At 32.2% G+C, this 15367-nt stretch overlaps 1 protein-coding gene across 2 annotated transcripts; it reads left to right on the top strand.

Moving 5' to 3' along the window:
* Positions 1–6488: 6488 nt before the first annotated feature.
* LOC128985551 (peptidoglycan recognition protein 1-like) lies at positions 6489–9514 on the top strand. Of its 2 annotated transcripts, XM_054405148.1 has the most exons (4): positions 6489–6943; positions 8114–8250; positions 8630–8773; positions 9230–9514. In XM_054405148.1, the coding sequence occupies exons 1-4, from the start codon at positions 6636–6638 to the stop codon at positions 9274–9276; spliced, it is 636 nt and encodes a 211-aa protein (XP_054261123.1). In that variant the 5' UTR covers positions 6489–6635; the 3' UTR covers positions 9277–9514. The 2 variants fall into 2 exon arrangements, with proteins under 2 accessions (XP_054261123.1, XP_054261124.1); XM_054405149.1 differs by lacking the exon at positions 8630–8773.
* Positions 9515–15367: the final 5853 nt, after the last annotated feature.

The raw sequence follows: 15367 nt of genomic DNA, 5'->3' as shown, positions 1-15367 counted from the left end.
GGCGTGTCAAATGGGATATAAATTGCAAATACTGCGAACAATATTATTGCGTTTTATAACAAGATTGTCATATTACTTGGTAAATTAGTCGCTTCACTAAGACGTTGATTTAATATTATTTGTATTGTATAGTCTCATCTATACAAGAGATCTATACAATAGGCACCGGCTGGCCTATTGCTATGGTAATAACATTAGTAACTTCGTGAACACTTTATATTACGTAGACGCTCCATCATGAATTACTGTAACAGCTGTATCCGTAGGCCTGGATTGCAACGTTGCCATTCTTCTCTCGCCGTGGCCTTGTTAGCCTTAGAGATAATATGTGTAGACTAAATATGAACGCAAGGTGTAGTGTCATAATATAAGCCATAACATAGGTCCCCTGCCATACATATTGATAATCCTTATGGATAAGCTAGAGACAAAGGTTGGTTTCGTCTGGTTCGTTAAAGGGCGTTTCTTGTTATTGAAGTTATTTTGGAACTAGACTAAATAAAACGAAATGATAATAAATAACTGCTTGCCAAATACATCTCAAATGTATATTTTTCAAAATCAGTCTAAATTGGAAACACACATAACAATCAGCTTTTTCTTTTACAATGAGATTAAAAGTATTTTTTCACTAATAAAAGTCAATAATGGATGATTTGTGTGGCTTTGTCCTTGAGATAAATTTTTTCGGAATTTATTCAAAAACCTTATCATCGCTCACGACCGGGTTTAGTTATTAGGATTTAACTGGTTAAAATTATTATACCAAAAATAAAATACAGTATTGAAAGTCAATTCGTATTCTGATTAAATCCAAATTATATAAACTAACAACCCCAAATAAAGAAACATGTGAAACTGCCACTGAAGGAAGTGATTGCTGATGTAAACATCTATGTCGAAATGTAAGATCAATACGAATATGTACGAGTATTTTTTTATAACATATTTTGGACTGGTCAATAAACTAATAATTGGGTCGAATAAATTAAAAGCAAATGTGAACTAGTAATATAAGTTACAATGTAAAATATCTTATTTTGCAAAGCAATCTTGCCAACTAACTCGGTATAGATATTCTAATTAGTAGAATCACAGAGAAAAAAATTAATCTCTTATTAGATTTGTATTATAAATGTACACTATTTTACTATACATTAGCTACAATAAATACAAGTTTAAAAAAGTATTTAAAACCTAATTGTCCATTAACATCCAGCAATGTTTATCTCAGCACGACTGAAATGTGTTCCATTTACGTAATGAAACTGCAATTACTGTTTCATTATTTTCATCTACGCGTGTTAAACGAGAATAACCATCAAATCTGTTTTGCTCTAAAAACAAACAGCCTTAATGAGGGAGTGAAATGAATCATCAAAACCAACATTACTGCAAAATGGATCCGTTATTGATGGAAATAAGTGCTTATTATCATTTCCGTTCTGGAACTGACAAATTAAATTATAATATTACAGTTAGTATCATCATAGATTAAAGGGATTAACTGTAAAATGCAACTCTGATTCTGATAGACTCAACGTGGACTCAACCGTAAAATAGAAAATTAATGCAACTTAAATGCAAATAACAATTCGTAAGAAGAGTTTTTATTCTAAATCAATCTGAACCTATTATATAAGGGGACTATATTTGGGTACCTGAGTGGTAATAGTGCTCGCATGGTATATAAAAGATCACTAGTTCGATCCTGAGAAAAGTCAACGCTGTCTTTGGATATTGGCTTTTTAATGAAACAGCTCGTCTTAGTTTTTATCAAAGCTACTCAAGGCAGTTTATTCTACACCTATAACTTCACTTCTATTTAGTTTTAAATACACATCCTCATTTTTAATTGGTATATAGAAATATCAATTAATATAGTCTAGTGAATTTTGATTTAGGTTGTGATGAAAACGGTAACACATATTTTATTGCTTTTAACCAGGATAAATCACTTACGCTTTTTAACTATGTTCTAGCCTGAGATTGCTTTTCACATTACTTCAGACTAGGCCTAGACATGGTGATTGGCGGGATTTTAGCACGGGACCTCGGTCCCAGAGGTCCCGGGGTCTACGACTCTACTATGATGAAAAACGTATTGGAACCACAAAACTTTAAACATTTTTGTTTAAGATTTTCAAGTTCTGTTATGAGATACGTTTTCACAGAGATAACGCTACTGTTATAAAAATACGTTATAAAACGTTAGCATCACTCTAAATATCTATTATTCTGGTCCAAGGAACAAAGCAATCTTCTCTTTTCCCTCTTTCCTTGTCATTGACAAATGTTGCTCAAAGGATGTGCTGGAATAATTTCTCTAGATAATTGATCCCTGAGGGACTCTGCGCTTCACTATTGTTATCTCGAAACTTCACTTACAACTTAGTGAACGCAAGCTTTTCTATACTTAGGATACCAAGAACATGCAGTACTTCATTTTCCTACTATTTGTTTGTAGATATCAATCTATATTGCATGTTATCTCTAATTATTATTTTTTTAATTGTTATTAATTTATTTAATTATTAATGTTAACCTAGTCATAAAACACAAAACATTTTACTGTTGTTAGCTGTCAAACTATAATTTTTTTGTAAATTCGTGTATTGTCGTTGATAAATATGTAAAAATATACGTGACTCTAAAGTAATTGGTTCCAGAAGTGGTTGAATTTTTCTTTCATTTTCGTAAAACAAGTGTGTTATAATTTACTAATTCCACGTTGTTGTAGTTCTTCACTACCCCTTGACCAATTGATTGTCATGCCACATACTTTTTTATGTATCCCACCAATTCCTTATACCTTTCAACTTTAAAGAACAAAGAAAGTTTTTTTGCAGATTCAATATAAACGCCTACCAACATACTTGGATATTCTTAGGTACCCTGCAAAGTCCGTGTTAATTTCCTTTGTGCTATCAGCTATCAACAATTGAATGTATTATTACACCCACTTACTTTAGCAGGAGTTACCTTTAATGCTGGTTTTGTAAGATAATTTTCTTAATAGAATATATCTAAATGTAAAATGTATTGAAATCATTATGCCTATGTGAATTTACAACAGTAATAAAATAATTATCATATAGTTATTAATTAAAAAGGTACGTATCATTTTTATATTCCTGTAGGAAAATAACATTTATAAATGTGCCTCAAACTAAGATGCTAGAACGAAAAAAATCATGATGAATCAATAAACACTTTGTACTTTACTCCTGTAATCTTATTACAAACAATCTTTGCGCTATATTGGGAACCAAAAATTAATATCACTCTTCAATTGCAGAAGAGACAAATATTTTAATCTAAAATATTCATCTGGATGAGTTAGAAACAACCAACACCACACTGACTCACAATGCGATACCTAATATAGTTTACATGCCCGTATACTGTGGTGTTGTGATTGTTTGCAGACAGTTCTATTGTTGAAACACAAACGCAATCTATCTGATGGCCATCTATACGCGTTCCAATTTAAGCAACACACGCATTATTGTAGATAGGTAATTAAACTGAAACAAAAACCAACACAGATAAATATCATAAGACCTTTTTCGCAGATTTGTATACAAGGGATAAGCTATTAACGTAGGTTCCATGGTAAGACCTAGACCCGGGACCGAATCATTTTTTCGTTTGATGTCTCCAGAGGCCATAGACACCTTTTGCTAAAATTCAAATTTTTTACCCTCAAAAAAATAAGTTGTGTAGGTATTGTAGGTACTGAATTGTAAACCTAATACTTACGGAGAAAACCCATTAATTGAAAATTCCTGATGTTTTTCTTAAGGCAAATAAAACTATCATTATAGGTTGCTGTTTAAGAATGTATTTTGTTGATTAAAACTTTGAAAATTTGTTTCTACTCGGTAGCAGCAAACCTAAAATAAATGTTATTTAAATATAAAATAAATCTTTCACTTTTCAGGGAATATTTTAGTGAAAATCCAACACGGTAAATGGAAATTCGCTTAGTCTGCAGCTTTGCTGTGGCTGGGTCATGCTATTGTTACACTAGAACAGTATTGTTGGTTAGATTTTTTTACACATCGAATGAAATGGGTGCATCGTAATAATAGGATTCAGAAAAACCAGGGAATTTTATGTTATTGTTAAATATAATTTATATTATTGTGCTTTATTATTGTTTCAAATATCAATTTTGGCCGAAATTCTTTTAATAAAAAATAATAACAATTGGTTACAGCAAGGTAAAGTTAAAAATTGTTAGACAACTTAAGTTTTCTTAGAATTGAACTTGAATTTTTTTTCTACACTCAAGGTAAATTTTACAATACCTAAAACCAGACCTAAAAGACCTAAAACTACCCAGTTAAATTTGGAATGAGACTACTTAAAAAAAAACAAGAGTAAAAACCTACCTTATATTATGCGTTATAATTATTTTCAGATATATTTTGTAATCGTATCTTTTATTCACCATTATTAATTTATCCGGTAAGTAATTAAGGAAGAGATACACTGGTTAAAGTTTACAAACATCGTTACTTACCAACGTAAACACAATGTTTGTTTGGCTTGGATACATAACCATGTTTGGTGAGATACATGTATCAAATTAATTAACCAGATGGCTAACCCTTCGATACAGTACGTAAGCACTTGCTGTTATTATAGGTTCTCGGTACACTGACAAAGGTTCATATAGTGGGCATAGGCCTAGTAGTTGAAAAACATTCTAAAATGTTTCAGTACTTAGTAGTTTGCCTCTATACTAAACCTAGTAATTCGTAAAAGCTCTATTTGAGCATGTTGGGAAACTTTTATATTCTAAATGTAGTTAATTCCCTGGGTTTTGATTCTGTAAGTATCAAGTACCTACGTTCAAAATACCCTTGGTAAATAAAAGTAACAGTTAATATCATAACGAAGCGTCTTATGAATTTGAGATAATCGTAGTATGTTGTTTAATTCATAATTTGCAGGTGTGTGTGATAATTATTGTACTATCCAGCAAAACACTTTATGGATCAAATCAATTTGGGTCTTTAAATGTAGATGTTTTGTAATACACTCTATAAGTCCATAAATTAAATGTAAAGTAAATAAAAATACGTCTTTTGGGACAAATATTTATACTTAACTCTTAACTCACAAGACGGTAAATACACAAAAATGATGGTAAATGGTGATCGATTTCGACTGGACACTCAAATCATCATCAGACTTAATATATATCATTCACTCTGAGTTAACAGTATATGTGTAAATATGTTTAAAGTGGTATTAGATTTTTTATTTGCACTCCGTAAGTCACGTGAAATACTGATCAAGAAGTTAATTTAATTAACTAGGTGCACAATGCAGATGTCTACTTGCAATTTAGAGCTAGAATTTAATCTTATATTTTTCCAAAGTCAATGCTACATCTCATAAAGTAAATATCTCATAAAGTAAATGGGATATATACTTGCAGTATCATCAGTCAATGCTAAATATAGTTCACGTAAATGAGATGTCCCCTTGCAGTATCCAAAGTCAATGATACATCTGCTTCACATAAATGGGATGTCTGTCTACTTGTAGTATCCAAAGTGAACGTTCTAGTCCACGTAAATGAAATTTCCACTTACAATACCCAAAGTCAGCGGTTTATTTGGCTAACACAAATGGAATGGCCATTTGGAGTATCTAAAGTCAATGGTGCATTAGCCTAATTCCGGCAACCCTAATTTGTTATTTATTTTGTAGTAAATTATTCTCAACGATATTAATCTTCCTCTTCTTCTTTTTCTTCCATTTTGTTCTGTATTTGTAATGTGCAAGTTGACTAACATATGTTACGACTCCTTCGTTTAAGTTCTTATTGCTATCTTGAAAATAATGTATTGGCGACTAAAAACCTATAGGGCCGATGTTAGATTTCTAAAATTTCAAATTAACGCAGAGAAAACTCCTTCAACCAGATTTGTACCATTTGAGATTTATACCTTTCATACAGTAGTTGGTATTATGAGTGTGCCGAATTTCATGAGGATCACTTTAGCAATTCTGAAGTATCTGTAAAACAAAAGCAGGATTGTAGTATAAGCGATTCGCTGAATTAAAAGCGTATTAAAAGAGAATTCAGGGCTTTCAAATAGACCGCTATGAAGACATAAGCTTTTAAATAACACTGGGACACCGACGCAAACATGCGACGTCAGCCAATTTAATGTAACCAGCCGTTGCATATGCGTTGGAAGGTTATAGGTGGAAACCGGCAGTCGCATTTGTATGTGTGTCACTGGTCCATATGAATGAAAAATTAGTACTATTGTTAAATACAATAATAATATGAATTGGGGATAAAGATACGACAAGGATAGAATTGTTTTTAAGTATATGCGTTTACTAACACAGTTCTATCATATGAAACAATATCGTGCCCATTGGCAATTACAGTAGCACAACTCATCTAATTTACATCGCTGTAGATAACAAAGTTATATGCTCAGTAGTGTACTCCATATTAAAGATATGTTATCATTACATTGTTTAAACCTCACAATCTATACTTGTTCACATAAATTTATTTCTCAACTTATTTTTGAATAAGAAGACAGATATGGTTTTCAATCACGATTTCTGCTAAATATAAATAGTAGGTTTCTACAACTATGACGATTGTGAAATTTCCATTCGAGTCAGCGGAATTTCCAGAAGAAGGACAAATAACGACGGAAGAGGTGGAGGAGTTTGGCAAATTACTTGCGATTCCCTCCAAAACGTACAGCTTCGTGTCTCGCAGGGAATGGCGGGCTGCTAAAACTAAGCTGGGGAGGATTAAACGTCCCGTTAATAACATTGTTGTGCACTACCGCTGGGGAGAAGACAAGTGTTACGATCCTGAGTCATGCAAGGAGTTTCTTCAAGACGAGCAGCGAAGGCAGATCAGAGAGTGCGGCGAAGACGACATACCTTTCCAGTATGTTGTATTGTTATTTAACAGAGTCCATTCTATGTGTTTCACGTCTTTAAGGTTTTTAAGGATATAGTCAGTTTTAGGATCAAATCTGGGGTTAATCTCCGTAAAACTTATAAGTTAATTTGTTTGTTTGATCCCCGAGATTTAATTTACAGAGAAAACATTCAATGGTACATTTGTGGTGTCTAGCACACAAAAATTTAGGGGTTTTAAACAAAAATTTTGGGGATTTAGATGAAGAAATCTTGGTGTCTAGGAGTGACTGTGGTCCGTCACCGCCCCCTGGCTATCTTGTAGTATGCCCCTCACACTGGAGGAAGACCCTGTGTCTTGTGTGGTAGATTTTCGGCCCTACATAGTGGCTCCTAAAGCTGGAAGTGTACGGTCGTCTCACAACACAAACAAGCTTCCGCTGTACCTTTCATTTCTGTGATTAGATAAGCTTTAACTTTTACTTGTAAATGTAGGCTTTGCATATTAATGTAGCAAATAGATTAACGTGAATAAAGACGGATGACTCTTGACCATTGGATATTAACATTTTAAATAATATCTCATACAGGAATTTTTTAAATACCACACTATCTAAACATTTTTAATTGTTGGGTAATAAATAAACAAATTAATAAAATTTGCTTCGTCCAAAGATAAAGTTATCGGTGATGTTTTTTATTTGTTACTTTTGTGATGTATCAAAAACCAAAAAGCGAGGTATTACTGTACCCTATGTATGTATCTAATTGGACAAATCAGCACACATACGATCAAAATTAAAAATAAAAAAACGGATGCAGCATTTAATAGATGGATAGTAAAATTACATCTGTCTACATTACTTTCATACATAAAGTTTAAGTAATTCATTTAAATTAATAATACCGTATCGAAAATATGTGTTACACGAGTGTTTTTTTATACTCTATGACAATCGATAATGCTGTTACGCTTACGTTCCTTTTTTAGTGAACAAAATAATCCAAAAGTTACACCTGAGGCGCAATTCAGACTTACTGTACACATCATGAGAGTGGTAGTAAATAAGTCAATTGGTACCTCAAACAAATTATACCATGCAATTCCTTTGGACCCATCCAATGCCATACTATCTTATAGTAGTTACACTTATGTTTATTGTTTAAGCCTCTACTAGAGTGTATAATGACTGGACAGTTTCTTGATAGGAGACGACGGCACTATCTACGAAGGCAGAGGGTGGAATTACGTGTCCAGTAAGAATCTTGAACTGCCCGTACGATTCCAGTATGGTTACGATAGATTTGACTTTGCCTACATCGGGAACTACGAAGGTAAGTAAAAGTAAATAAATTGCCTGTAAATGTACACAAACTTTTGATATAAATTGGACGAAAATGTTTTTTTAAATGTTAGTAGTGTGCTTGTCTTCAAATAAAGAATTATACCGTCTACAGAACAACTAAGATTTTCTGTATTTGTTTTGCGATAATCTTAGCCATTTTTGAGCTTTTGTAATGTATCACTGATCTCGTTAGAGTCAAATATCGAACTTTTTACTACATACCTTTTTTTATAGCATTATTGATTGATTACCCAAACCCAAGATGTCATCTGGATCCAGTATCCTTAGCATTGAACTGCAACATCTTGACTTGAATATTTTGAGCTATAAATTCTTTTAATATTTGTCCAAACACGTTTTTAATACAGAAGACAACAGGATAGAATTAGTAAAGCCAGTGACGACCCTTGTACAACATGGGGTGGTTATGAAATACGTAGCCAAACACTGGGCGTTGTTTGAAGAACCTTTCCCTCCAGAGTATCACCTAGAATGGCCGGAGAAACGTAAAGGTAAGGACGAACTAACAATACCAAACAGTAGAGAAAATACAATAGGCTCCATCTTATCTGGACTTCTTGGGACCATGGTCAGTCCGGATAACAGAGTTTATAGTTAGTTAATCCAGCGACCCCTAAAACCTGTTAGGATAATTTAACTCAAATACTGCACTTTACTTATATCTGGGAGAGCATCGTATTCTTACGCGTGATTACTGGTCTGCAATCTTTCTAACGGTAAAAGTCGTTTAATTATTGCCCACTTCCTGCCGATTCAGTCCGTTAAACCGATTTGCTGATAAAAAATGTTCGATTAAGAAATGTAATTTCTGCCGAGTGTGGTTCGGTTTTGTCGCTGCAAGGTTAAAATGTGTCCGGAGGGACACATCAATATAGAACAATATAGAGAATTTACTTATATACTTATTGTTTTGTGAAGAACCTAAACACAAATGAATGCTTTACTAGGTCCAAAACTTCCGAAAGTCAGTGTGAATCAGTTATGGTTCTGGTGAAGAAGACAAGTAGTGCTGAAGAACGTGAAGAAGGGGAGTTTGTTGATAAAATCAAATAAGATTAATGAACAGGAGAAGTGAGCAAATTTCACAATCAACTAAATAAAGATAGCTTTATTATTTATTTAACCATGCAATTGAATTGGATAATCAACTATATGGATAATCCAACATTATTTTTATGTTTTTGTTAAAGTTTTAATAATAATGATTTGTATCCTAGTTGTATTAATAGACAATAAATATACCCAAACACATACAGTATGAAGATATTAAAAATATTATCCTTACATACTAATGAAATAAATCTCCAATTAATCCTGGCAGTTATTTATATAGGAAAGTAATATATTCATTTAAGATAGACAAGTTATTAAACGTTTTGAATTAACATACCACATAGACATAACATAACATACATAAAAATTTAAGCAAAAATTAATTTGAATATAAAAAAATTTGGTTAACTAGTGCAGAAATCCATAACTGTTTACTTTTTAATTTTTGCTATAGGGTGTATGCAATCACGACGTAGTGTTCATCATTAAATACGAGGATTAATAAAATTAGCTCGTATGTAAAAAAATAAGTTAGTAGACTATACATTCCAGTGATTAGTGACATATTTGGGACAGGATAAAACCTGAATCTTGAACAAGTGTTTTGGTTAGAATCTATTAAGGGATGATGTCGGACGGACTCCTTTAGTCTTAGTGGTTAAGAGGGTAATGGTTCCCTCCCTCAAACCATCTATGTAATGGACAAGAAGAGCAGATATTGACAATGGTTTATGATTGATAAATAAACAATTCCTCAGGAAAAGCGAACGTTGTCATAATATTAAATCGGTTGTTACTGTCTGTATTTAATATAATCAGTGGAATCTAAAAAAAATTGAAATGCGTGAAACTAAACTCAATCAAAAAGTAAATTGGATGAAAATACTTTTCAACCTAAATTTATACATTTTACCTTTCAAAAAAAGTATTAATTTAATACGGTAAAAAGATAAAAGAACGATTTATGTGGTTTTTTTAGACTAACATAGAAACTGGTAAGAAGACATTTTCTCTCTCTTTTAATTGCCATAATTTTAAGCTAGGCCAGTTTAATGTTAACAATTTCAACAATAAAACGACTGAATACAACCGATCGATTATCGATTCCTACTTAAATCGTATTTAGTATCGTTAAGAAGAAAATACTCAGGCAGAGTAAAATTAATTCAAATTCAACTGTCAACAGTAAGCCATGATGTTCGTTTTTATAAATAAAATATATAAATGTACGGAAATAAGGGTGACTACCTTATCTTTAGAGTAGTAAATAATTTACGTACCTCAGACCAAACCCTGTTATTTGTTCTTTTACATTCCTTAAAAATCATCCTATGATATCCAAGTCTAAAAAACAGGTGCTCTCTCTTCCAAAAGTGTTATTTAAGCTATTAAACAAAATTGTACAGTAGTTAAAACAAGTTTAAAATCAGAAGCTTTATTAGAGCAATCAAAGCAAGATTTACAGGGCAATAACAATGAGTAATTAAACAACATAAACATGGTGCTGTTTTACTGCCCTCACTACCAACGTTCTATAATCAAGTCTTTTTAGACGTGACTATCGAAAAACATTGCCATTGTTATTTTCAATATGTTGGCATATTTTAATAATCCTTATAACTCTACTGTATACTTAATACATATACTTTATACCTGTAACATCCTCCTTTTTCATACGTCCTACTTAACAGATTTTTACGATTGAAGTGTAATTTTAAAGTTTATAATTTAGCGCGTAGACGAATTTTAACCAAAGGAACATTTGCTTTAGGTAATTTTTCTCTTAGTCTTTGACTTATTTCTTGAATGCACTTTTAAAGGTCCAGGGCCCGCTAAAGTACTTGCTTTAGAATGTTTTAATATTTTAATATATTTTAACAGCTGCTAATAAACTTCAGATAATTTTTATCAGTTAGTTTTTTTCAAGAGATTAAACTGGATTAAACAAATGCAGTGTAAGGTACAGTAATTGATTGTGTAGAAGCAATCTAACATACCTTTAGGCGATGAATTCTTGTTACCAATGTAGCTTGAATTATGTTATTTCTCGATGTGTATTGTTAGGCAAGACAATGATTATTGAGTTGCTGCAAAGCAATGGAATCAAGGTTGGAAATTGTATATAAATTTAATGTCTGATTTTTAAAGTGCTCTATAAATTACATCGGAACTATGTGTATAAATGTTGTGTAAATGTCAAACTAGGTGTGATATTGCCAAATAGTAGTTATTCGATTTAACAATACTACGATTATTCATTGTGTTTTAAACTGATAATCACCTTTTGCTTTAAAAATTGCTATGGAATGATTTGTAAATGGAATTCACCAAAAAAGCAGTATTATTTATTGACTAATAAAGTAAGTAAGTAAGCTCAAGGTAAGGGAAAATAATATTTTTTTTTAAATTGCAATATTCAATACGATTATTATAACACAATTACAACAGTTGCAATTTATTATAAAAAATAAATGTATTTGATAAATTTAGAAATATCTACGCAATTTCTAGATTACCAATGTATTTGTAAAACCCACTATCTTTGAAAGATAGTCCATTGATTAAACGGTTTTTAAGGAATTGATTTTACTGTTGAAATAAAGGAAATCTTTTCATGCACAACATCACTTATTTTCTCTGAATTGCCTCCAAAATCGTTATTTCGTATTTTTACTATGCAACTTGACAATATTAAAATAAAGTGTTACGGCTTATGTATAATATCACACACTCCTAATGGTATGTGTTGTTTAAAACTGCCTTAAAGCAATTAGGTAATGCTGCTAAATACTGTTACGTTTATTAAAAAAAAAAACATCCCTTAATATCGCTTATACAATGCAAACTAAAGTCGAAAAAATATCGCTTAAATACTTTAACCATTAGTGCCTATAGAAATTCAAAGGTACAAAAATAATGTCAACTAGATATTTAATTGTTTGGTTGTGAAATGCACTCCTAAATTCCTGGGATTTAAATAGTTTAACCTCTTACATTAAGTTGAAATAGGGTCATAAAGAAATACAATCTAATACACAAATGATTTTTTGTTCATATGATGAATACGTAGACGTAGAACCTCACTATTGAATGTTTAACTGACTATTCAATGGAAAGTGGCTTTCCATGCACGGGTTAATGGAATGGAAACCTGATAATCTCAATTGGAAATTCTTTGGGAAGCAACAGGAAATTGCGCCTTTTACTGGCTGAAGAGAGGCCGAAATCCACTCCAAGTGGGAAACCGTAAGAGGAACTGGTATTTAATATTGGATTTGATAATCCTAATCTACAACAATAATTTATCGCCCTGGTAAAGCTGTGTTCTGACTTTCTACTCATTACTTAAATATTGCAATAAAGACTTATATGTTTTCTTGAATTCTCTCATGCCCCCATGAGTTATGACATATTTATTTAATCTATATATATACAAACTACTTTTTGCAAGTTTTACAATTTTTTTACCTTCACCAGGGGACGGCCCACGAGGAGTAGGTACATAATCTTTAATGTAAGCATAGGTTGATATGCACATCATTTTAAAGGTCTGGTCAAGTGGAGTTTATTGCCGGAAACCACGTCAAAAAAGGTCCATTCGTTACAAAATGGCGGCATTTCAAAGTTCTTGCGGAATATACCTGCACAGGCCTTAGTAATGGTAAATACTCATAGTCAAAATTAGCCGGGAAATCTGAAACCCGTTTAAATTTGTTTTGAAGATTGAATAAACTTAGTCTATGGGCTAGTTGACTTTAAAATACAATTTCAGCTCTCAAGATTATGTTTAATACGAGTATTTACCAAAATTAAGGCCTGTAAAGGTATATTCCACAAGAACTTTGAAATGCCGCCATTTTGTAACGAATGAACCTTTTGAGATGCGGTTTCCGGCAATGAACTCCACTTGACCAGACCTTTAAAATGGTGTGCATATCAACCCATGCTTACATTAAAGATTTTGTACCTACTCCTTACGGGTCGTCCCCTGGTGGAGGTAAAAACATGAAAATGCTTGGAAAAAGTAGTTTTTATACATGTAAGTTGATGTTAAAAGTTTGACTTTTCTAACGGATTTAGTTAAAAAGATATTAAGCCGTTTCCAGACTTTTTTGTCACCCTGTATAAAATCCAATGCATGTTTAATGCAAAACAGATTGTAAATAAAACTTTGTTAAAAAAAATGTTTGTATGTATGTATGTTTGTCCTTTATGAACTCCGAAACCGCTCGACAGATTGTAATGAAACTTTCAGGTATTATTAAGCATTATTCAAGGATGGTTTGTGTGAAGTTTGGTGCAGATCCGTCTAAAGGGCTCCGCCCCAGTGGCTCTGGAGTTTCCCATGTTAACCTTATGAGTACTCATATTGAAATGGAATTAAAGATTCTTAACAGCTGGTTCAACTAAAGAAATTAATTCTGTGATGTTCAATAGCATTAAAAAGTTAATAGGTTTACCAACAGGGCGCAGCACTATTTTTTTTTCAATTTATGACAACAGCTAATTCGCAACCAAAAGGTGAGTGAGTGTAGCGAACGAACTTCAACCTGGAGGTGAGTTAGCGTAGCGAACGAGCTCCAACCTAAAGGTGAGTGAGCGTAGCGAACGAACTTCATCCAAGACGTGATTGAGCCATGCGATCGTGCTCATCTTATAAATGAACGAGCATTTGACATAAAACCACATTAGGACAGGACGACGTCTGTCGGGCCAGCTAGTTCAGATCCAAACATGTTATAAAGTAAATATAGTTAAAAGATAGATAATAATAATGCTACAGTATTGTACTTACTGTCTTGATGAATTAGCTGTAACATTGGCTATATACTATTGTAACTAAGTAGTGTTTTAAATCTAGTTAAAGCTCTCTCGTTTCTGTATTTATTTTCAAGGCAAGTTAGGCATTATAGGTGTAGGCTATTGACACCCTTCCAATAATCAAGAGCAATTATTCCAGATCATACTTTGAGGAGAAGTTGTGTCTGACAGGAACGAAGGGGTGAGATAAGTTTCTCTTTTAGCGAGGGTTCATTCGGACAGTTTTAAAAACAAATTTGGTAATTTAAAACAGATTATAAAGAAAATTTGTTTGATAACTAGCATAATATCCTGGAGTAAAACATTTGGCTTTAACACGTTGTTTCTATCACATTAGCTCACTACAATTAACTAGCTCATTGCTTTTCTGTTTGAAGACAATTAAATTTAAAATCAGGATAAAATTAAATTAATAAAGTTAAAAGAAAAAGAAAATGGTGAATATCCCACTAACGAGTTATTTTTGTAAAATCGCGTAATTCTTGATTTTCGTTTCATTTTGACCAATAAAACCTATTCCAGAATTTCTGTACTTACTTACGGGACATTCTGTACATTAAATATACGTAACCAATAAGGTAGTTCTTGAAAGCTAATACTTGTTTATGGATGGTGATCCTAAACACTGTAATAAAACAAGAACAGTTAGACACAGTTAGGCAATCTATTACCGTTACAAATAACGCCAAGATTGATTGAGGCTCAATAGTTACAGGAAGTTGTTAATGCCTTCCTATCTTCCCTTGTGGGAGAAGAGGATAGACAAAGCGACTTGACCAGCAACGTATTTTAAGTCTTACATAACTGTTTATTTTTTACTTTATTTTGATATGCTTGTTAAAATAATTATTAAAGTACTAGTTTTTTAATGGAATAATTATTGGCATTTTTAATTTATGGCTAGAGCCAGTAGTAAATACAAATGCGCCTGTTGAAAATGTTATCGAAAAGGCAAGACTTGAGTTCATTCTTTGACATTGTTACACAACATTCATCGTTTTAATTAAAAACTATGAAACTCTGAAATACACTCTGGTTATGCATTGTAATTTATCACAAAGAAATCAATGATATTTCACAAAAATAAATAATTGTAAATAGCCTATCACTTGTAAATAGAAACTACCGTATGTTATTAAAACAACTCTCCCTCAAATTTACCTAAAGGTCTGTAGTTTTAGGTGTAATAAAACAAGATTTATGATGCAATA

The sequence above is a fragment of the Macrosteles quadrilineatus genome, unplaced genomic scaffold (genome assembly GCF_028750875.1).
Source record: "Macrosteles quadrilineatus isolate MER2022 unplaced genomic scaffold, UCM_ALF_1.0 Scaffold_2__2_contigs__length_208266976, whole genome shotgun sequence".
NCBI classification, from domain to species: Eukaryota; Metazoa; Arthropoda; class Insecta; order Hemiptera; family Cicadellidae; genus Macrosteles; species Macrosteles quadrilineatus.
The sequence above is the reverse complement of the archived record's forward strand: the minus strand, read 5'-3'. Positions and strand labels throughout refer to the sequence as shown.